Below are 23916 nucleotides of genomic sequence, written 5' to 3' on the forward strand. Positions count from 1 at the left end.
GATCGTTGACTCTCAAATCTTTCATCCTGACCACTCATTCGAGGTATTTCAATACCGCCTCCTTTCTAATCTTAAAATCCGACCATCTTATCTCTCACACCTCTCGTCGTACCAACGAACTGAAATCTCATCGACACACCCTTTTGACTATGATGATGATTGTACTACTTATACTCTGTATTTTGGAGGCAATTTGACTATAAACGTTACATACTTCATTCGCATTCCATTTCCCTATAAAATGAAAAAAAAATATATATATTCCCAAAAAAAGAAAACAATTTGAATGAAAAAACAATTATTCAAAAACAAAAGCGAAGCGGGAAACATTTTCCCCGTAAAAACAAAATTCTCATTTCTCAGCACCAGAAGAAACCTCTAAACAAAAATTCATGGCGAGAATCAAACAGCCCGCCCGAAAAGGCCCTCGCAAGAAATCCTCCGGTGAGAACCATTCTCCACTAAGTTCTAATTTATTTCCCTCTTTCTGTATTTTTGGAACCCTAACAATTTTTATTTTTTTTTCCCGATTTGAAATCTGAACTGCAGGAGATAATCCTTCAGCTTCAACTCATCAGCCTCAGGTACGATCGAATAATCATGGTTTTACAAGTTCTAAGTATTTATAATTCCTGTAACCTGAGCTTTTCAATTTGTTTTATCAGTCGACTGGAAGAAGAAGAAGCCCAGGCACAACTGCTACACCATGTTAGTTTCCCATTTCTCAATTATTCATCTTCCTTCTTTGGGTTTTTGTTTCAATTTCGTTTCTATTACACTTTCAGTTAAGTTCAGCTTATAGGAAATGCCGATCGATTTTTTTTTTTGTTTGTGTGTGTGTGTGTGTGTGTTTTTCTTCCTTTTTCAGCTAGGAGTGATGGAAAAGCACAGAAAAAGCGGCGCAATAAGCCGGGGACTGTGGCTTTACGAGAGATTCGGAAATATCAGAAGTCCTGGAACCTTCTAATTCCTGCTGCTCCATTCATTAGAACTGTAATATTTCCAAATATCACTTATTATTCTAATTGGACAACGATATACAACATCGGTGATTGTCGTGTTCAGTAGCATGATTTTTATTTGCTGTTAAAATTAAATATTTACCAGAACTTTTTTGAACCACGTATTCTCCCGTTTTAACAGGTGAGAGAGATTAGACATGGCCACGGGCCGGGTCTGACCCGGACCCGGCCCGAACCCGACCCGTTGACTGCCCCGACCCGCCCCGGCCCCGGCACGTTGACCATGGACCCGGACCCGGACCCGACCATATACGGGTCGGTTTCGGGTCCCAAATACTTGGACCCGAGACCCGCCGGGTCTACCCGGCGGGGGGACCCGGAGACCCGGACCCGAGGGCCCGACCCGAGGACCCGTCGGGTCCACCCGGATTTTTAATGAATAATCATCAAAAATGCAGGTTCTGGGGTTCGAACCCGGGTGGCCCGAGTGGATTAGTGAGCACTAACCACCCGGGCAAAGTTACTTATTGCAATGTTACTCCTAACTATAAATATATAATTATAATTAATACTATAAAATAATTATAACAATTGAATAACTAATGTTAATAAATTATTAATTGTGAGGTTCATTATCTTTAATATTAAAAATCTCCCCTAATATCAAATACATATATATTTAAAAATCTCCCCTAATAACAAATGCATATATGAATAATTACGATTTAATTTAAAAGAAAGATTGAATTTTGAATTTTTTTTTAATTTTGAAATTATGAAAAAGTTTCTCATATTAATTATTATTAAATAATTTTAATTAAATAATTAACAAATGCAATATAAGAAACTTTTAAAAAAATATATAGAATCACGGTTCAATACATCAAAACATCTATTATTAATTACTATATCAATGTAATCTCCACTATTGAAAAATATAAAGCATTGAATCAATTCAATATATAAACAAATGCGTTGACTTATTACAAATTCACTTATGTTATTAAAATCGATAGTGTGAAAAAATCGAATGAAAAATAAAATAATATGTTTATTTAAAAAAAATAGATTATAACTCATTTCAATTAATTTAAATCGATTAACCTCAGTTGTTGACAAGAACTTATTAATATTATTGAGTATCTTATCATAAGATGATTATTTAAAAATATAAATCTGGACTAGTAACAAATTTAAACCGATTAACCTCAATTGTTGACAAGAACTTATTAATATTTATAAATTATTAATTTTCATGTTGACTATTATTACTATCAAAAATCTCGACTTGTAACAAATGCATATATATTTAATTTTGAAAAATATAAAAAAATACGATTTAATTTAAAAGAAAGATTGAATTTTGAAATTTTGAAAAATTTCTCACTTATTACTTTCACTTATAAATACCCATAATTCAATCTTCACAACTTTAATTTTATTTAGTTTACGTCTCAAAGTCTTAATCGTTTCATTTTTTTCTAAAATTTTTTAGTGTTTAAATTCAATTATTATTTTTATTTTGAATTTAAAGTTAATATCATCTTTTTTCAAGTTTCAATATAAGTTTTTTTTCCTTTCTTATTAAAAAAAAAAAAAAAAAAAAAAAAAAATATTGAAAAACCGGGTGGACCCGGACCCGACCCGGACCCGAACCGGACCCGGATGGACCCGGGTGGACCCGCCCCGGACCCGGACCCGCCTCCCCGCGGGTCGGTTTCGGGTCCCCGAAAAGTCGGACCCGGACCCGGCGGGTCCGACCCGGACCCGGACCCGACCCGCCCCGTGGCCATGTCTAAGAGAGATTAGCTTCGCCTATGCCCCAAACATTACACGATGGCAAGCAGAAGCCTTAGTTGCCCTTCAGGAGGTATACAATACATCTCCTCTTTTGTGTTAGAGAACGTTCGAGCATAAACGTTTAATTATCTAGTCGAACCCTATTGTATACTTACGTCTTTGCATTTTAGATGTGAATGCGCATGCTTTGAACCAGTTGTTCCTGTGGAAGAACTATTCAGCATAACACACATGAAATCTGACGATTTGTTTAATTTCCCACCAAATAATTAATATTTGCGTTGTTCGTTCCTGGTAATTACACCATTTCATGGCTAATACCCTCACCCAAATTAGGGGACCACTTCTCTCGGACTCCCTTCTGTCGCCTAATTATCACTTTCTTGCATGTCGATTGTCTATCCAATTTTCCATTCTAAGGCTTTGCCCAGCTTTTGTGTTCACATAATCTGCATTATATATTATTTGCTTGATCCTCAAAGCATATTATTTCCATGGTATTCTGATCAAGAAAATCACGAATAAGAATGTTTCGTGTTTTAATTTTGCCGAATCTCACTATTGTTACCGTTTTTTTTTTCCTTTCCGATTGCCGTTCTAGGCTGCTGAGGATTACATAGTCGAGTTGTTTGGAGAGGCAATGCTGTGTGCTATTCATGCAAAGCGCGTGACCCTGAGTAAGTTCTACTTGTTCAATTTACGGTTACTTCTTGGTTAATTACAAATATACCCCAACTTTCAAGGGTAGCATTCATTAGTTGCAACTGCAATTCTTTACGCATGGTCATCCTATCTTCTATCATCGTAATGCATACATGTGAAAGGATGATTGCAAGTCTACTTTCACGTGGTTCCGTAATAGCCTATAGTTTTCAGTTTCTCGAGTTCTTGGAAGTTGATTGCAAACTCAATACTCCCGTATAGTACAGCAAAAAAATAAAATGAAAATGACTATAATACCCGTATCGTTAATTGTTTAGTGGTACTTATCGTGAACTGGATTTCTTGTGCTTATTGTGTGTCTCAATTTCTCGTCAACTTGTTACTAAATACTGCAATCTTAATTCTGGATTTTTTTATTCCTAATTTGTCAGTGAAAAAGGATTTCGAGCTGGCCCGGAGAATTGGCGGGAAAGGGCGGCCTTGGGGGTGAACGAGACCGTTGCACTGACATTTACAATGCAACAAGGCTGTCTCGATTCGGGTGACTAACTTTTGCCCCTTTTTAATTCATTACATAGTAAGCATCAAACCTTGTAACTCAAACTCCTTATTACCTCAACTGCATTAACTTCTGTAATTGTGTCCGAATTGTTCCTTTTTTACACCCCCCCCCCCCCCCCCCCCCCCTGAATTTATGGTTTATTGCAACCATTAATTATATAATATCATTCATAAGAGCAATGAGCAAATGGGAAAAGAGACTCTCCACCTTGTCGGCAGTTAGTCTCTTCTCAACTCATTTTCTTCACCAAACCACACATAAAACACTGTCCACCATTTTGTCCTTTGGTAGCACCATTTACAACTTGTAATATACAATTCGAATTAACTACTTTAAAATAATTTTTTTATTTTTTATTTTGATTAGATAAACTTACAAGTTGGAATCTTGAAATATGACATGTTTAATTTCCCATATTCATACTTAATAAACATTAATTCCTTGTCATTTTCCTACAGCCGTGGTTATCCAAATTATTAATCACTAGACAACTGTGGATAAGTGGATATGATTGACGTCCATTTCATTCAAAATAAGTAAAATTTATTGGCCCCATTTTATCTCCATAAATATATACACGCACTTCATTATAATATTACTCTCTTCATTATATTTATTCTTACTCCAATCTCATGATTTTGTACTCATTGGGTAAAAATCTATTATTCATTTATACACCGGCACCAATGATGTGTGCTGAGCCAAAATTTTAAATTCAGGAGGACCGAATATATTAAAAAAAAATTAGGGACAGTCGTTAATGCTATTATACACGATTTTTTATGCTGACTCTACCACAACGCGATGTACTTCATCAGGTATATAATATTGAATAAACCCTTTAATTTTCTTTACTTTTTGAGGGCACTCTCTAATATAAATTAAATGTGAAAAAAATAAATTGTAATTTGTAAATCATACACAAAATAAAATTTGGAAAGTAGTAAGATAATATAATTAGAAACAAATATAGGTGGTAGCTAGGTAATTGCAACTATTTATGATATGGTGAGCACCTATTGGTCAAACGTTGGAAATTAGTTTGGTTGGACCAGACCATCAGTTACCCTTTCATTCCTACACAACTATGTCTACTTTTATACATTCACTATATATATATATATGTATAATATAGTATATATACATATATGGGGTCTTATTATTATAGCCACTTCACTTTCATCAATCAATCTTTTTTTTTATTCCCATAATTTAAAAAATATCGCTCACTCTCATGGATAAGTATAGGCAAAAGCATCCCAAGATTCAAGATTCTAATTGTTTCTTTGAAGGTATGGTTTTTTATTTGTCTTGTTGAATTTTGATCTCTTTTCTTTCTTACACTTGGGTTTTGAATTTGTGGGTGTTTTTTTTGGTGAGTGCAGAAGTGAGCAGTGTCGAATGGGAGTTGATCGAAATGACTGCGCAAGAAGAAGACATCATTATACGAATGCACAAACTTGTCGGAGACAAGTAAGGATCATTCATATTTCATGTCTATATATATATATATATATATATATATTATACATATGTTTGTAGTAAAAAGTTTGAGTATGAAATTGTTAATTAATTATGAAGGTGGGCATTGATAGCTGGAAGAGTTCCAGGGAGAAAAGCAGAGGAGATTGAGAGATTTTGGTTGATGAGAAACAATAATGGATATTTTAATCATCACAAAACAACACATTTACAGAAATGTTGACACAATTAATTAACTTCTCTCTCTCTCTAGATCTCTCACTCTCTCATCTTAGAGAAGTAGTTTGTGCATCTGTTTTGTTGTTGGAATTGTCGGTTGTTTGTTATGAATGTTGATGCTTAATGCAAGAGTATGTTGTAGTTGAGGATTTTAGGTAATAATAATATGACTGTCAAACTTTCTAAGAAGGTGTTTCTTACTATTTTTATCAATTTCGTCGAGACTAGGGTGTTTACTTTTTGACACATTTCTTCAATACCCAATACCAATTCAAACTTCTTTCCCTTTTCTCTTTTCTTTGGTTTTTTTTTTTTGTGTGTGTGTGTGTGTGTGTGTGTGTGTGTGTGTGTGTTTTTTAGTGAAGCAATTCAAAGTTCTAAAGCACATTAAAATTTGTTCCACGTCTAGTTGGTCGCTGCAGTGGCGGAGCCAGTATAGGGCTCGAGGCTATCCCCTATCAGTAATTCTCGAATCTCTATTTTTTTATGTAAATAATTAAAACAATTTGTGTATATAATTTAAGGGTCCATTTGGATGGAGGGATTTGGGGAGGGATTTGATTTGGGGAATGGATTTGAAATGACTCCAATTTTGGAGTCATTTGAAATCCATCACTATTGCTCCAAAATCAACTATAAAGGAGGGGTGGGGATTTGAAATCCATCTCCAAATCCCTCAATCCAAACAAGCCCGAGGGATTTGTTATTATGGATTTGAAATCCCTCCCCCAAATCCCTCCATCCAAATGCACCCTAATATTATTGGCTCTTTTCATAAAAGTTTTAATGCATTCGGCTCCCAAAAACTAAAATTCTGACTCCACTTATGGTTGATGGGTGCAGTAAAGAACGAAATTAAATGACCCAAATTCGAATTTCAATGCAACATATTTGACACTCATGTACAACATCTCTATAAGGGTAGTGTCTCACCAATAAAGATCAAATTTATTGACATGATAAATATCTGAAGAATAAAAGGTTCAAATTCGTTGCAAATTGATCGTTCATGGTCCCACACAAATCTTGTGTTACTTTGATTGAACAAGTGTGATACTCCTAATTGGGCCTAATAGTAGGCCCATTAAATATCTATGTGTACTGAGTTGCAGCTAAGGGCCCAAAATTTAAGAGTTTGTTTGGATGAAGGGATTTGAAATTTGGAGTCATTGGAAATCCATCTTAATTACTCAGAAAATAACTAAAAAGTGGGGTGTTGATTTGAAATTCATCCCCAAATCCCTCAATCCAAACAAATCCAAGGAATTTGTTATTATGGATTTCAAATTCCTCCAACAAGTCTCTCAATCAAGTGTTTGGCCCCAACATATTGATTAAGATCTAACTAGAGTTATACTCTAGTTTTAAATAAAGTTATATAATTTAATTATGATTATACCACTAATTAAGCATCAAAAAGAGGCCTCAAGCTCATGGTAAAATGTATTTTCAAAATAATCTCTTGAGTTCTATCTCTCTATCTGTCTCATTGTCCAAGTATCTGACTTGAGCGTCGGATGAGCTTTTGTCAAATCAACCCCGACTTAGTTCACGTACTTTAGGTTTGCAGGTTTCGTGACTCACTCAAATGTTTGTCTTATTTGATCGCATTATTACCCGCGTCCAGAGTTCTACCCTGTGTTCCCATTCGATCTCCGTTTAATTTACCCCAAAGTGATATAAAAAAAAAAAAGAACACATTAATTGGGTGGCGAAGTGTTAAAAAATGTATAATTTGAATGGCAAATTAATAAATTTTCACTAAAAATAGTTATAGGCATGCTTACAGCATGATATTGATTTATAATTTGAAGAGCCCAAATGCAAATTTTGTACTATTCGTGGGCTTAAAGTTTTGGCCCAAGTTAAATTGAATTATTTTCATTTTCAATTAAATATAGCATTCCATTCTACAATAATAAATAAATAAAAATAAAGACGGTGTCCAACAGTCCAAGACAATTATTTATTTAATACTTCTTTCATTTAAAAAATAATTGTTGATTTGAAGTCAAGTCTGAAGTGAAAGTCAACAGCAGAAGTCGAACCGTTTTATAGGAGTGAACAACCTTAAACAAATCAAACCTAGTCATATATATAATTAATTAATAAACAATTATAAGTCACAGTACCTCAGCATCACTGGCAAATTGCTCATTGTCCGCTTTTAAGCAACACCCTATCCCCAACAGATAAAACCTCCCTCACTCGCCCCTTTTCAAGAAAATCCATATCACAGAGAGAGAGAGATACATTCATTTGCCACCTCCTTCACGTGCGAGATTCGATTGGTAAATCCCATTTTCTTATGCATTTTTTATTTTAAATTCGATCTCGTGTTTTTTTTTTTTGTTAAATGGTGTTGTTGTTTTGTTCCGTTATGTGTGTTTTGTTCTTGTTCGTGCATGTTTGCTGTGTACTTGTTTTTCTTTGGATTCGAACATAAGAAAACCAAGGACCACAACATACCGCAGGTTTTTTCTTTTTTTTTTTTTTGTCTTTTGTTATCTGTAATTTTTTTTAAGCTAGGGCCCCCTATTTTTATGGGTTCCTTATAAAGTTATGATCTTTAAATCTGCTGATCTGCTGTTTTAATTAGAATGCTTGTCCGCCATTTTTCTGATCGGAGGTTCTATGTTCGATTCCATCTGTATGTTATTAGTCCATTTATAAAAATAAATAAAAATTCATTCTTGAAGGCACTTAATTATTTTCTCTCCATTTTTTCATGTTTTTTTTTTTTTTTTTTAATTTTATTTGAGGTGTTTGTTTAATTGTTTGTATTTACAGAAATCATTGCAATGGAATTAGCAGCTAAAGTTGAGCAATCATATGTGGTGGGCCCCACAGAGGACGTCGTGCAAGCGTTGCTCGAGACTTTGGTTGATCCTCTCTTGCCTTTGAGATTCTCCAACGTCCCTCCTTCGGAAACGATCCAAAATTCGGTTGCCAAACAGGTCTTTGTCGATTTTTGTTGTCTACTTCATTTTGCTAAGCTAATAACAATAATAAGTATAAGATTGATCAAGAATGTTAAATTCTGTCCGATTCTTATTTTGCGTCTCGTGTCATATAACTTTAAATTCGAGTCGATTTCATTTATTTATTTTCCTTTTGTCGTTACGTAGATGCATGCAGTTGTTTTGCTGTACAATTACCACCACAGAAAGCAGAACGCCGGCCTACCGTTTCTCGATTTACTGAATTTCTGCAAGCTGGCTGTTGTAATAAGACCACCTCTAATTGCATTCATGAAATCGATAATCAAAATCGAACCAACGGAGTCGAACACTGCCGAAGAGAACGAGCTTTCAATAACCGAAAAGGCAGTTCAACACGCGTGCGAAATCGCTGCATGCCTAGACGCATCACGTGATTTCCCCAACGTGAAAGAATGGCCAATTTACGAGATCGCCATTGTGCTGATCGATTCGGGAAACGAAAATTGCATGCTTTTGGAAGCTACAATCAATCAAGAAATGCTCCGCGTTAAGAGGAAGCTAAACGCATCATCAAGTTCCGATTCCGAATATCTTCAGGTCGCTTATGATTCTGTGAAGGAGACCACCGGTACGTCATATTTACGTACATTTCGTTTATATTCAGGGGTAAAACAGTCATTTTCACATGCTTCTTCGTTTCTTGAAATAGGTATAGAAAGTTCCGAGCTTGAGATTTTGAAGAAGCATTTGACGTATTCTTTAACCGAAAAAAAGGCGGCAGCTTGCTTTTATATAATGCGATGCGTAGGGTCGTATGTCATAAACGAGCCAGTTCCGATTAAAGTTGTCGTCGAGAGGTATAATTTATAGCCGGCTTTTGTAGATTCTTTTTTAAATGATTAAATAAGTGTCGATAATTAACGAAATAAAACTGCATTGTCTTAATCAGATTGGAAGGACCTGTAGTAAAAAAGGCAGCATTTGGTTTGTGGAAAACGACACCAGTGGCTAAAGTTCATCACATGCTTCCTTATATATCATTTATTTCGAGCTGGTTTTCGGGGTATGAATTATATATATAATATTAATATGTTATTATCTGTCTTCGTATAATAAATTACGTGCGTATTATTAATCTTACCATAAATGGTCTATGTGGAAGCTAGTGAATTCTTTAATCATTTAATTTGACGTATGCCTCGTTCGTACGAACTATGTTGTAGTTTGAATGTTTTTTTTTTAAGTTATATAAATGTATCCATACGTGTACGTAAATTTCGATTTTTCTGAAAACAGAGGAAGCAGGAATCTCGTAAATCGAGAAAATGACAACAAACAACCTTCGATAATAAACGTTGATGTAATTGTGAATTTGAACGGAACTCGCAGCAATGGGCGATTTGTTAAAAAGGAGGCAATCAAAATCGAGCTCGATGAATTTGGCGAAGTTACGAGAAATAACAATTCATATGCAAATGTGAGGGTAAGGCAATTCTTTCTCGTTTACACGATGGACGATATTTAAATATCCTTTTTAAAGATGTTATCACATATTTGCAATATTCTTTATTTAACAAAAAATCATTGGTAAAAATACGCATGAGAAGGTATCTCGAGGCGTGGGTGATGATGTCACTATCCCGTACAATGGAAATGGTTTTTCTGAAACCGAAGAGGAATTGGAGAATGCATTGGCACTTCTTCAGAGGAAAAGACAACAACAGGTAATTATAACTCTTTAAAGTTTTAAACTTGAGGGGGGCCACAGCCCCCTGCCCCGTAAGATTTAAAACGCGTAACTGCATGCAATAACTATACTTGTATTGGCAGTACTCTCGGATTTGCAGCATGGAAGAAACACTTGCTTTATATGAAGATAACATCGCAAGAATCCGAGATGGTATTATCGTAATTATGTAAATAATTCTATTACAATTAAAATTCTAATGTCTTATTATTTTTTATTTTATTTTATTTTTTTGTTTAGGTGGTGACATTGGTTTAGCTCGTGAAATCGTCAAATCTATCGCAAGTGGAAACCGTAATCCGACGCAAAAGCTGGACAAGGAGAAAATCAGATTACCGGAAAATTATTTTCCTGGGAAATCTCCGTGTCAAGTGAGTTTCTTGTTTCTTTATATGGAGATTCATGCGATAATCTCGATTCTTATTTCTCAATAAAATTACACGATGATTAACTTATTCCAGTAAGTCGTTCTGAAAATTAATTGACCATTTTGCAATTAAACGACGAGATTTACTGCATGCAAGTGTACGTATTGTTATATTTATGGTAGTATTATTAGGTTTCTATAATCAATATAAACTCGTTTGTCTCTATTCGTTCAATGTATACTTTCGATATCAAATCATTCAAATCAAAAAACGGAACGAAATGCTTCCCTCTTTGATTATATTATTTATTTAATACATAGTTATAACGGAAAAAAATCTACGTGGCAGGACTTGGAGTATACATGTCTCAAGAATAACTGGCGACTGCCGAGGTATCTTATAGAACCGTCATCACTCGGTAAGACATTTCAATCGATTCTCGATTTTTTTTTATTCATTTTATAAGTTTACGAAGTCTCGGATTAAATACGTAATTTTCAATTAATATGGAAAATTGCAATTTCTTTTTCAGGTAAATTTGTTTCGTATGTGACGGTTGAAGGAAAAGATTTTAAGTTCCATTCAAAGGGTGGTGTCGAGTCCAAACCATGTGAAGCAAAGGAATCTGCTGCTCGCCAAATGCTCGCCAAATTACAGAATTATTTTGGGTGATTAATAAGGTTCATTCTTCGTTTTTCGTGCCTGAAAATGGGATTATCGGGATTTCAATTTATGCGGAATGCAGTTAATGGATTCTTTGAGATATTTCAGCAGGAATTTGGATTAAATATTTGAACTATTGGTTTTTAAGACGGTTTATTTGATTTTACACCCGGTGAAACACACTGGAGGATTATTAATTCTTGATATGAACATAATCACACACACACCTATGTGTATGTGTGCTTATTTGGTGGTTATTTTCAATTGAATCAGTATTTTGAATTTAAAGTTTGTTCGGTTTTGCACCTTTGTACGCTCTATCCCTCACCTCTTCTCTCTCATTTGAAAACTTACGAACTGCGTCACTCTTTTCTGAGACTCAGTCAACCGTGGGTCAAACGTCGTCGTATATGGGAGAATTTGACCCTCTGGTGGTACCTTCACCGGCTACTATTAATTCGAGTCCTAGGGAAGAACTAAGTGGAGGCGGTTAAGACACGGATAAGAACCCTAATTTTGACCTAAACCGTAAATCTTTTTACTTTGTGAGATTTGGCACCCTCTTCGTGAATTTAGAGAGAGAGCGAGTGAGAGATTTTAGTTCTATGTGATATAACTTTATCATGAAACAACGGACGGTCGAGATTCAATCATGAACTCGGAGAAATTCGAAGGTGTAGTGTATGATGTTGGAGTGTACATTACGGTCTAGGAGATTAACTATAACGTGTGTTACCGACTGGAGGCGTATTGGATAACCGAAAAGGAAACCCACACGTTCGAACTCGAAGCACTTGATTTCGTCAGAAGTCAAAGTCAAAGGTCAACTGTTGGAGGAGTAATGGTGCCTATAGTTGTTATAACATGGATGTGCGCACGGTGCAGCAAGACGGTGAGCCAATGGGGCCCGCAATGGAACGGACGATCAAAAGGGAGAATTTGATCCCAATGTACATTTGGTCGTGCTCGGGTTCAATTGAACGCGGTCGATTTAGGATCACTCATTATCTAATGTGATGGAGCTCGATAGAATTAGAGTTGAAGATATTAATGAGAGATCGACGATGATGAACTGTAGTATCTGTTTAGTGGGCCCCACCATTCGGGCCCAAATATCGATGCTCCCGCCTTATCTAGCTAGGTATGTTTGAAATGACACTGAAAAATAAGACAAGAAATTAGTTGTCTCCTCCTACCTGAATCATGTAATAATGTCGACAACTAATTCATTAAAAAAGGAAATACACTTGATATACATATACTATAAATATACTTTAATAATTAATTATCAAACTAGATTAGAATCTAGGTACACCCTTAATTCAAAGCATGTGGTTTACCAATAAACTAATCCCTCTCATATATGAACCCTAATTTATTTTTTAACCAATTTGTCAAATGAAAGAGAAAATAAAAACAATATATTAATACCTCTTAATCTACAACTGACATTTTTGACTTAATTGTTTTATCTTTCTGCCTACACATTATCCACTAGCTATCTTCTTCTTCTTCTTGATCTTCTTTTTGTTGATTTATTTATTTATTTTTATAATTAGGTTTGACTTTTTTTCCTAAACCCCCCATAATATTATTGATTAAATTACATAAAATATTTTTTAGTATAATTAAAAAATACTTATTGTTGTAATCAGTGATTTGGTTTATTAATTACAACTCATATGCCAGCTTAAGAAAACATCGAAATCTATCTGTATATATACAGTAGGATGCATTCTATATATATTTGAGATGCTATATAGTTTATTAATTATTGACTGTTAGAAATGTCAATGAATTGAGTCGAGTCGAGTCGAGTCGTGTTTGAGTTTGTTTGATGGTAAATCAAGCTGAGCTTGAAACTTTTGTAGTCTAGTCGAACACGAAACCAGATCGCGTATTTTGATTTTTTTTACATATATTTCATATCTTATCAAACAGAAATATATGTTTTAGTTTGATTCGTTACAAGCTCAAACAAGCTACTAAATTTTGTAAATGACAACACTAAATTTCGAATTAATTAATTAGTATTAACGGTAATTAGAATAATTAATGTGCGATGTGGTGATTTCGTGCCTACATGCTTCCATTGGCATACGTCAGCAAAATAATAATTAAATCAGTTGATGATGTCATCGTCTGTGTTGGTGGCTTTGTGCCGTGGTGGTGGGGTTATTTGAATTTATCCCACTTGACAAAAAATAAGTGATTTATCATTTTTAAGTGAATTGTTCTTTCTCACGACTTATTGAATATTTCTTTGGGTTTATTACATAATTCGCCCCCACATTTACTCTAATTATAGAAACTCCCCATATATATATATATATATATATATATATATATATATATATATTTACTAATTATTTGTCCATTTCAGGTCATTGAGATGCTACACTGGCTCGTATAAATCAGGTAATTTTTAACCATTGATGAGGTTAAATAATTACTCACTAAACACATATATACATGTGTGTGTGATTATATGCAGATCAATGGTTAATAATCACCCGATATATTTCATCGAAATTCGAACTCCAATATCATTGATCAACGAAAGTGTAGATTTAATCTGTACATTTATATAGTTGGCAGATGGATGCTTCATTTAAAAAGAGAAAAAAAAAAGAGAGCAACTTATACTCTTATGTGGAACTTTGAATAGGTCAATTTTTTGTATACAATTCTCCCATTTATTAATATATTAATATTTAATGAAAAAAATTAAAAAAATCCAACTACCAAATTAGCCACTAAAAATCTCATATTTTTCCACATATTTTCTTCTTTATATCATCCTCTCCAAACCTTCTCTTTCTTTCTCATTCCAACTCGTCACACAGTATCTTGATTCAAGAAACTCGAATCCCTTCATTCTTTATTTATTTTTATTATTTGAAGTATATTAGTGTTTTTCTAGAAAAGAAAATGGAAAAGGAGAGTGTAATAACGAGTCAACTCAGTGAAGGGATGGAAATTGCAAAAGAGCTCAAGAGAAAAATCGATCAACCACCCTCCTCCTCATCCACGTATTCATTACAGGAATATTCCATTTTAATCGACAAATTAGTTTCTTGCTACGACAATGCAATATCGATATTGCTCGAAAACGAAGATCCATTAGTAAACTCTTGTGCTGTTACTAATTATGCATTGGAGGGCAGCCCTACAAGTGAAGTTTCTCACCTCGATTCTACGGAACATGTCTGTAAACATGTTAACAAGAAACGGTACCGTTTTTCTTTCCTTTTTCTTTTTATTCCAAATTCATGTTATTAATTAATTAAGTATTTATTTGTTTTATGTTTAATTGTTTTAAACAGAAAGAATTCAGGTAGATGGAGTGAGCAAGTGAATGTGTGTGAAGGTGAAATAAATGATGGGTATTATTGGAGAAAATATGGGCAGAAAGATATATTGGGTGCTAATTACCCAAGGTTAGTTTTTCATATTCTTATTTTCTTGATAATTATGAATATTTTATTTAATCATTATTATTATTATTATTATTATTATTATTATTATTATTATTATTATTATTATTATTATTATTATTATTATGGCTGGAGGTTTTGACTTTGAGGCATGAAAATTAGGTGTTCCAACTACCAAGAATGTTGAAGCCATTTAATTTGGGCATTATTTTTAAATTTATTTATTTCGGAATTTAATTCTCAAACAATGTGGGACATATGTGAAACTTAGACAAGAAACATAAATATTGTTTTTGTGTGTGAGAGACAGGTGATCATAATGTATTAATATTGGAAATTGGAATAAGATTTCAGAATTCCACCGATTTTGATCTGAATATTTTTTATTTTTGGAACAATATTTTTCGTTTCCAATTCTGAATTATCATTTCTGGTATTTTCCGATTGTATTTTGGTCCGATTTCCTATCTGATTTTAATTTCCGAAAATATTTTGTAATTCTTTTCTTTCAAAAATTACACTTATAAATATCAATATTTTTTTTATATGACAAGTCACTAAGAAAATGAAAATTACGAGATTTTCGTTGATTCCGATCCGAAAAAATGTCCGATTTTAGAACAATTTTTCGTTCCAGTTTCCAAATTTTCCGAAATAGATAATTCCAATTCGATTCATCTGATTTCCCAAGGTTTGAACTATTACAACAGGGCATATTACAGATGCACACATAGGTACACACAAGGATGTTTGGCAACAAAACAAGTACAACAAATGGACAAAAACCCTAGTACTACTACTACTACTACAACAACAAACTCCCAAGTTGTCTACAAAGGAACTCACACTTGTACTCAACAGAGACATTTACTCAAAGTTGAAAGCCAACAACAGCTGGTCAATATTACTAATGTCGAGCCTGAAACTAATGTCGTCGAAACCGATCATCGATTCTTTGTTGATCCACAAAGAACCTATTCACCTCCGACGAACGATTTTCTTACAAGTCACAGTTTATTGAGTCCGGACATTAATTTCCCGCCCGGAGATATTGATTTGTTGATTGACGATGACGTGGATTTCGATTATCGTTTCCTAGGAGCACCCGGCTTTTTCTGACCGTCCGATGATCGATTCCTAGGAGCCCGGGACTTTGTGGAGTTTGTGAGTCCCAATTACATGCATGCTGACTTAATAGAATATTCTCTTAATTATTGCGAAGAAATTTGAGATACAATTATCTCAACTTTTGCTTCTAATTTTATGTTTGACATCTTATTTTCACTTTTGTCATTTTTCCTTGAACATATACTTTATGCATGTGGTGCAATTTTCCGTTTTTTATGGGGTTTTTTTTTTTAAACAGAGCTAGCTTTTATAGTTGTGTTTGAACTCTGTTCGATAAGCAATCGAATTGAGCTCGGACGAGCTTTTATCGAGCTTCAGTTTGAACCCAACTTCGTTATTTATCAAACAAAAATGTGTGTTCAAATTTAGTTTGTCATATTAACTTTACTTTGAGTAATTTAAGAATCTTGAGTAATTTACTTTGATATTCAGTACCTTTTGGTCTAACAAACCACTCTTTGTCCATACAAACACACACACAATCCAATTGTGCATGTCTACTTGTTAACACCTAATTTCTTCCCAAGAAAAAAGACAAAATTAAGCAACAACATAGATTAATCTAGACATGATCTATCATGTAAAATACTATGATCCCTTCCATTTTAAGACAACCACTAATTAACTTCATAATGTGATTGAATTACATTAATTACACAATAGTACTCTTCCACTTATTAGCCAATTCACCTAATGAAATAGTTGAAGAGCCATTCTCACTAAGCACTTTTTCAGCATCATTCTTTAAACCTCTCACTCGATTCCGAACCCCGTCTCCTTCTTCCCCTTCCATCAAACACTTCACAACGTTCGCAATCTCAACTCTCTCCACTAATCCACTTTCACCAACTTCCGGCCTCAACGCAATCTTAACATCCTCATGTAGCATCACCGCGTTCATTCTCTGCTCCGCGTACAACGGCCAAGCGATCAACGGTACCCCATTAACCACGCTCTCGAGCGCAGAATTCCACCCGCAGTGTGACATGAACGCCCCTGTCGACTTATGGGCCAGGATCTGGGCTTGCGGGGCCCACAATGGTTGGACCATTCCGCGGGCCCCAATCCTGTCCAGGAACCCTTCGGGCAGATAAGCTAGAGGGTCGTCGGAATTTCGGATATCGAAATACGTGGCGTTCAGAGATTTGTCGTTTGGGCATCTAACCACCCATAGAAATTTGTGCCCACTCATTTCCAATCCGAGAGCAAGTTCAATTAGTTGAGCATGAGAGAGGGTCCCACCACTCCCAAACGAGACGTACAAAACCGAGTTACTAGGTTGTTCATCCAACCACCTTAAACACTCCGAGTTATCCTCCTCCGCTTTTCTTGAACCGGTTTGGATCAACGGCCCGATTGGGTAGATAACCGGGTTGCCACTTTCTTTTTCTTGCAGAGCTTGAATCGGGCCGGGCTCCAGTTCTCTGAAGCTATTGACGATTATGCCCTCGGCCATTCTATACCTCTTGCAGTGATGAAGAAGCCATTTGTAGGCGTCATTTTTTCTGTCCTGAACCGGGTCGAGTAGTTCCTTCCCGTGGACCGGGATGCAACCCGGAATCAGCAGTTTCTCCGCCACTTCTCTGTACTCAGACGACACCGTTTCGTCGAGCTTCGGCAGGTGAAGGAAGAGAGATAAAGCCATAGCTGTGGAGGGGTAGAATATGTACGGAGGAATATTAAATTCAGAAGCAACTTCGAAGACGTCGGTGCCGAAAAGATCGACGACAAAGGCGGCGATCTTTTTGCCGCCGTCGATCAGGGTTTTGACGGCGGTGCGAATCGATGGCAGGGAGCGTACGGCGGTGAGGGAGATGATCGTTTCGATCTTGACGTCGTCGGAGGGCGGCAGGTCGTCGAAGGTGACGGCGGGGAGGAGGAGGTAGTCGACGGCGGAAGGGAGGGTGGAGAGAATGGATATCTGGGCGGCGGAGGGAGGGGGGCCGTGATTTGGGATGAGGAAAGTGGCGGAGAAGTAGGGGTGGTGGTGGAGTAGTTTCTTGGAGAATTGTATTAAGGGGATGAGGTGGCCCATGCCTGGAGTAGGGACGATCACGATGTGGGCGGTGGTGGTGGAATCCGCCATGGATGGAAGGTGGCCGGAGAAGATAGTGTGAAGATAATGTGTAGCTGAGAGAAAGGTGAATATTGTGTTTTGTTTTCTTCGATTGTATCTATATCTATATCTATATCTATATATAATGGAATAATCAGAGGGAGGGTGTGGGGGTTGGAGAAAGGGAAATTTGTATTTATGGGATGTTGCGTTTCTAATAAGAAAATATATTACCTTATTGCAATTAAATTTTATTATGAATTAATTAATTATAAAGAAAAATTTAGAGAAAAAATTAATTAAAAGAAAGAAACTTGTAACTATAATTAGGCATGTAGGGTTGAAAAATTAGAGATTTATAGTGGAAGGATTCCACTCGGATTGTTTTGAATTTTGAACTTTTTATGATCAGATAAATAGTAGAACAAAAATACTGTTGGGAACTATATAGCACGTAAACTTCAACTTTTTAGTATTTCCAAGCATCGGAAACGTTCCGTGTTGAGAATTCGATGGCATATGCCAGACACATTATGTGTCATTTTGCAATTTCTAAAAAATTAGAAACATGTTTGAGTAGCAAATTTTCAAATATTTTTGTTGTTTCCCAGATTATTCACATGGTTTATGATCAATTGCAAAAAAATATTTTGTATTATACAATAATATAATATACTCACTAGCTATCAACTCACGAATATAAATACGCATATAATAATTAATAGGCATAGGAAAGCTTCTGTCAAAGACGTTATGTCTGTATCAAAATTGAATTAAACAAAAAGAAGAGTGGATAATTTGTTGGAGGAAATTCATATATTGCTTTCACTGCAATAAGAGCTATTTATACAAGAATTGCTTAGAGCATTATCATGCTAACAATAACCAAAGAGAGACACGTGTAGATGTGCAAGTGAGTCTTAGACTAGAAGATAAATGATGCTGAATTCATATGGATATGCACAATCTATTTAAAACATTTTGAACATTTTAGTATAAAAATTTCTAAATAAAAACTTATATATGTTTATATAGAATATTTATAAATACATCCCTGTACTTTTAATATATTTACACGTTTCCCCTAAGTTCTCATATCCCATTTTCGAAACATACCATTTCCTCGTATCCGTTTTCTAATTTCTCGTATCGTCATTTCCGTGTCCGTACTACATAGATTATTATCGATTAGTGCTACCTTTATATATAAGATAGAAAAGATTAATGCGCACGCAGACACACATTAAGCATAAATTGGGCCCTATGTGTGTGAAATTGTCAAGGCATTACTCCATATTCATGGTATTCAATAGAAGCCCACTAAGACAAGCCCATTGTCTCAACCGATTGTTTTTGTCAAGTGTGCACTATTTTTTTTTTTAATTATTAAAAATCATGATTTTTCAGTCCGATTTAACTTCTGGAAACAGTTTAAAAATTCATTTTTGTTAGCAAGTGATCACATCTTCTGAATAATCGTAATTACACTTTGTAGTTAAGTTAATCTCAGATTGTATCTTGTATTGTATACTCCCGATAATAGTTGATTGGAGTCTCTGCTCTCGGAAATGTACGCTTTCTCATTATATTTGAACCGAACCTCGTAAAACTCAAGAAAAAGAAACAGAAAAAACGAAGAAGCTATATACATATTACTTCATCGAAGGATCCCGAATTCTGAATAAACCATATTATAATTTTGAATCTTTAACAAGCATTTCCATAATCAAGTCATTCCAAGAATCTATCGGCCCCGGCAAACACCAATGCAAACAATCATTCTGTATCTTTGCATCTCTACCCTTCCCTTCATACGGATGAAATTCCCGATATACCCCCGGATGTCCGTCCGGTCTCAAAAGCGAAAGCATAGTCGGATCAAACATCTTCATCAAACTCACCTCCCCATCGTTAAACGACGAATACGCCCTCTCGAACTCCCCTAGTTCCACCCTCCTCATTATCTCATCCGTATCGTTGATCTCAATCTCCCCCATTTTGAACGGCCTAGATCGATTGCAGTAACCCCCCGTGTCCCACTCCCCGTTCTCAAAGTGGTCGGGTGCCGAAGTTCTAAACAAGATAAACGGGGTTTTGCTCTTCTCTTTCTTAGAGTCGGCCATGAATTTGAAAGTGGAGCTGAGTGCCTTTTCGTACGCGTAGCCGAATCCGAGCTGAGTTATGTTCTCGTTGTGGCAATTGTGACACCCCACTAGGGTTTTGTTCTCGTAGTAGAGTGCGGATTTGAGGAACCATTTGCCACCGGCGATTATTACGTAATCGAGATCCTCGTACGCGTTCGTCCAAACGGGATCCACCTCGTCTAGGTGGAGCTTGATTAACCCCGTCGAGACACCGTTGTCGTCCTCGAATGTGAATGCTTTCATGAGGAAAGGTGACCATATTACGGACACCGTGAAGTGGTGCGTTGGGAAAGACCATCTTCGGTTTCTATATGTCTTGTCGTGGTAGATTTCAACCGCTTCTTCGACCTTTAAAATATATATAGATTGATAGTCACATGTTGCGTATATATCAAGAAAATGCAACACATAGTCAATTAGGTAATAAAATTTTAATTTTCTGACATAGACAATCAAACTACTAGAACAAACATACATCAAATTAATCTTAGCAGCTGTAATAAGGCCAACTTAATCATGATTTTCAACCAAAATTTCGTCATTGTCTCGATAATCGTTTTCAAGCGACAATAATTAACAACAGACACATAGGACCCTCATATCACATCATTTCTTTTGTCAAGATTATTAAATTTATTCCATAAAAATGATTTAAGGTCCACCAAGAAAGCAATTGATCAGCAGCATTCGATTTTTTTTTTTTTTTTTAAAAAGGCTCGAAAACAGAGAATCGAGTTCAAGTATATAATTGTACCGGCGAGAGCATGCAGAGCAAGGATTGCACGTGATTACGCATGATTGAATCACCGATGAATGCGAGAGATTTGTATCGCATTATGTTGAGGAATTTCTTAGGATCGAATTTGGGTAAATTGCAGTCCTTCGGTTTCCATCGCCAGTAAACGTAATCGAAATCTGGCCGTCCGTTTTTCATACAGTTTTGAGGGGATTCGATCGTACGGCAAGTGGTGTTTGTGTACATTGGACCATTTGGATCAGGAATCCATTCTCCTGTAAATAAATCACATGTTTCTGTAACTGCAAAAAAATTTAACAATTTCAAGAAATTAGTCTAGCTAGATTTAATGTTCTTGAATTATTGTATTAGTGCTAATCATTAAATTAATTATTCCTACAATGATTAAGGTTTTAAGGGCTAAATTATTTTCTCAAATTCAGTGTCATGATATATACATGAACAAAGCTGGATGATTGGTAAATTTTGACAGAAAAAATAACTTTCAAATTACTGATTTAATTAATTTATTAAAATTTTGTAACATAAATAAAAGATTCAAAATCTGAATTAATTAGCAGAAAATAGGAAGGATTTAAAAACAAAAAAAATCATGCATGGATTCAAATTAAAGTAAAGATTGAATTTTTATTACTTACAATTTTGTGAAGCATTGTGACTAGCAGGACTCACAAGACGATCAGCATCGGTGGTTTCCGGCGGCGGCTCAGGCAGGAGCTGGGGTGGCGGCGGAGTCGTGGTGTCGACGGCCAATCCGGTGTCGCCGCCGTCACCCAACAGAACAGGTGAAAACTGTACAAAACTGGAGGAAAAGAGGCGGTAAGCGAGGCCCAGGAAGAGAAAACAAACACCAAATTTCACGAAAATCGATGAAAATGTGTTGTTCCTTTGAACACTACTGCTATTCAACTGCTTCATTTTCTCTCTATCAAATTTTCTCTCTCATCATCTGGGCAAAAAGAGAGAGAGAGAGACGATGAATCCAAGAAAAGATTTAAGAAAAATTCTGACGAGTTTTTCTCGGCGAACAAACTGAACGGAAATGTTTTGTTGGAATATCAAATATGGGGTGATTAAATGACAAAAAAAAAAGGAAAAAAAAAAAGTAAATTAAGGTGCAGATATTGACAAATTAATAAAGATGGGGGGTGGTTGTCTGTTATAACAAAACTTAGGTAGGGTGATTTTTGTAATAAAAGATTGTTTCTTCTGCGGCTCTGTACTCCATCTGCCTATTTATTACCATCATTAATGATGTACTAATCTCATTCCCCCTCACCATATAAGCAATTTTGGATGCACTATATTATATATATATATTGGTGGTTGGAATTTCTTTTATTATTATTTTTTTCTATTGTAGATTTTATTGCATTTTTATCATATTAATGTTAGGGGTGTCGAACAACTATAATCAGACTCGAGTTGAAGCTCGAATTCGAGCTTTTATCGAGTCGGCTCGTCGAGTTCACATTGTAAACTTTATTCAATAAAAACAATGAATGAATGTGTTAATAGAAATTGTAATTATTAATATTAAAAAGTTAGATCCTTTGCACATGCTGTGTAATTTAGTGGCTTTGTTCTATACAATCAAAATCAAAATCAAATCTTTTTTTGAGAAAAAGAATATAATTACAATTGAAATGTATTGTAATAATAATGCAATAACTGAGTGGCAGTTTTCAGAACAGCTGGAAGTAATGACTGCTTTAAAGAATTAAAGATTGTATTATTAAAGTGATGGACCATACATTATATTTTTCTTCTTCCATCTTTATTATTTCTATTACTACTTTTCTTTTTTCATTTGGATTTTCTGTCAGAACTCAGAACTGTGAGCCAACATGTATGTGTTAGATTTGAACTTATATTATTCTTGCTATGTGCGTGCATGTCGTTTTTTTTTTCCAAATCAAGGCCGGCCGGATGTATGGCAAATTACGAAAAAAAAATCCTCTTCTTTGAGTAATTACTAATTACAACCATTCCTTCCTTTTAAATATGTTTACATAAAATTTATGTAAGTCGGTTATTACCGAACCAAATCGTATATTTAGTTTGCTAAACGGTATGAAATGTTGGCGTACCGAAAATTCGGTTCGGTTTTACTGAATTAACATTCCTAAATTTACCTCTGGAGGGGTCTTTTCCTAAGATAATATATAATTGAGGAGGTGACTGTAATTACACAAATATGATGGGTTCTCATAATTTGACAATAACTGAGCGATAGTTGAACTAGTTTTGATTTTGTCTTATATTCACTTATTAATGAACATTAGAAAAGATTATACGAAAATCATATATTGGTGTATTGAATAAATTTATCCTCTCGTATAACAACTTGTAAACAATACGAGAAACGTAAACAACACACTAAATTAGGCAATAGCCATGTGCAATTTATTATATAAACAAATGTATAAAAACCCAACCAGTGTTACGCATACACAGTCAATCGGACAATTCTATACTTTCTCTCGAATTCTCCTCTCTCTCTCTCTACTATTTTACATTCGTTTTGTTCCTCTGCACCGGCCCTAGTGATAAGGAAAGGAAATTAAAAAAGTAAATACAACATTCATAACAATTTCAAAAGTAAAAATTTGCATTAAGAATGATGGGAAAATGATCAACTAATTAAGAAAAATATAAAAATCAAGAAATTAATTATATATATATATATATATTTTAATATTTCATCTTTTTTCAAAATTCTTATTTCTATCCTTGGCTGCATTTCTCTTCCACAAAGCAAGTCCCTCTAACATTTCAATCATCAAACTAACCCCAGAAGATTTTCCTCCACCACCACCTCCGCCGCCGCCTGCCGCCGCTCGTCTTGGTGGCGGCGATGAATTCAGACAAAGTTGTCGTTGTTGATGCTGAGCTGTCACTTTTCTTGATCCACCAAGATAAGGAAAAATCATAAAATGCCTCTCAATAACACTGTTAATAGCAACAAGTTCATATGAATCATATA

The 23916-nt window shown here is 35.2% G+C and overlaps 6 protein-coding genes across 8 annotated transcripts; 4 read left to right on the forward strand and 2 right to left on the reverse strand.

Annotated features, from left to right (window-relative positions):
• The first annotated feature begins 282 nt into the window (after window positions 1-282).
• On the forward strand, window positions 283-4062 carry LOC105956313 (histone H3-like centromeric protein CENH3). Its single transcript, XM_088814214.1, has 7 exons — window positions 283-444; window positions 550-584; window positions 666-708; window positions 869-994; window positions 2759-2832; window positions 3364-3439; window positions 3857-4062. Exons 1-7 carry the CDS (start codon window positions 393-395, stop codon window positions 3913-3915), a joined length of 465 nt encoding a protein of 154 aa, XP_088670340.1. The 5' UTR covers window positions 283-392; the 3' UTR covers window positions 3916-4062.
• Window positions 4063-5110: 1048 nt separating this feature from the next.
• LOC105956343 (CAPRICE-like MYB3) lies at window positions 5111-5877 on the forward strand. Its single transcript, XM_012980193.2, has 3 exons — window positions 5111-5279; window positions 5373-5460; window positions 5569-5877. The coding sequence occupies exons 1-3, from the start codon at window positions 5222-5224 to the stop codon at window positions 5690-5692; spliced, it is 270 nt and encodes an 89-aa protein (XP_012835647.1). The 5' UTR covers window positions 5111-5221; the 3' UTR covers window positions 5693-5877.
• A 1935-nt stretch (window positions 5878-7812) lies between these two features.
• LOC105956345 (uncharacterized) lies at window positions 7813-11696 on the forward strand. Of its 3 annotated transcripts, none has more exons than XM_012980194.2 (11): window positions 7813-7979; window positions 8479-8645; window positions 8817-9258; window positions 9340-9487; window positions 9580-9693; window positions 9927-10113; window positions 10238-10354; window positions 10461-10530; window positions 10618-10748; window positions 11094-11163; window positions 11278-11696. In XM_012980194.2, the coding sequence occupies exons 2-11, from the start codon at window positions 8490-8492 to the stop codon at window positions 11415-11417; spliced, it is 1575 nt and encodes a 524-aa protein (XP_012835648.1). In that variant the 5' UTR covers window positions 7813-7979; window positions 8479-8489; the 3' UTR covers window positions 11418-11696. The 3 variants fall into 3 exon arrangements, with proteins under 3 accessions (XP_012835648.1, XP_088670034.1, XP_088670033.1); XM_088813908.1 differs by having other exon boundaries at window positions 7819-7979; window positions 9927-10107; XM_088813907.1 differs by having other exon boundaries at window positions 7979-8162.
• A 2545-nt stretch (window positions 11697-14241) lies between these two features.
• On the forward strand, window positions 14242-16325 carry LOC105956346 (putative WRKY transcription factor 53). Its single transcript, XM_012980195.2, has 3 exons — window positions 14242-14641; window positions 14735-14848; window positions 15556-16325. Exons 1-3 carry the CDS (start codon window positions 14340-14342, stop codon window positions 15962-15964), a joined length of 825 nt encoding a protein of 274 aa, XP_012835649.2. The 5' UTR covers window positions 14242-14339; the 3' UTR covers window positions 15965-16325.
• Window positions 16326-16576: 251 nt separating this feature from the next.
• GT72B1 (UDP-Glycosyltransferase superfamily protein) lies at window positions 16577-18272 on the reverse strand. The gene has a single exon (XM_012980196.2). The coding sequence runs from the start codon at window positions 18057-18059 to the stop codon at window positions 16626-16628; it is 1434 nt and encodes a 477-aa protein (XP_012835650.2). The 5' UTR covers window positions 18060-18272; the 3' UTR covers window positions 16577-16625.
• Window positions 18273-19586: 1314 nt separating this feature from the next.
• TBL26 (TRICHOME BIREFRINGENCE-LIKE 26) lies at window positions 19587-22214 on the reverse strand. Its single transcript, XM_012980198.2, has 3 exons — window positions 21569-22214; window positions 20928-21211; window positions 19587-20521 (listed from the first exon to the last, which is right to left on the reverse strand). Exons 1-3 carry the CDS (start codon window positions 21846-21848, stop codon window positions 19721-19723), a joined length of 1365 nt encoding a protein of 454 aa, XP_012835652.2. The 5' UTR covers window positions 21849-22214; the 3' UTR covers window positions 19587-19720.
• Window positions 22215-23916: the final 1702 nt, after the last annotated feature.

This window comes from Erythranthe guttata, chromosome 14 (genome assembly GCF_056151865.1).
Source record: "Erythranthe guttata isolate IM_541 chromosome 14, IM_541, whole genome shotgun sequence".
Taxonomy (NCBI): Eukaryota; Viridiplantae; Streptophyta; class Magnoliopsida; order Lamiales; family Phrymaceae; genus Erythranthe; species Erythranthe guttata.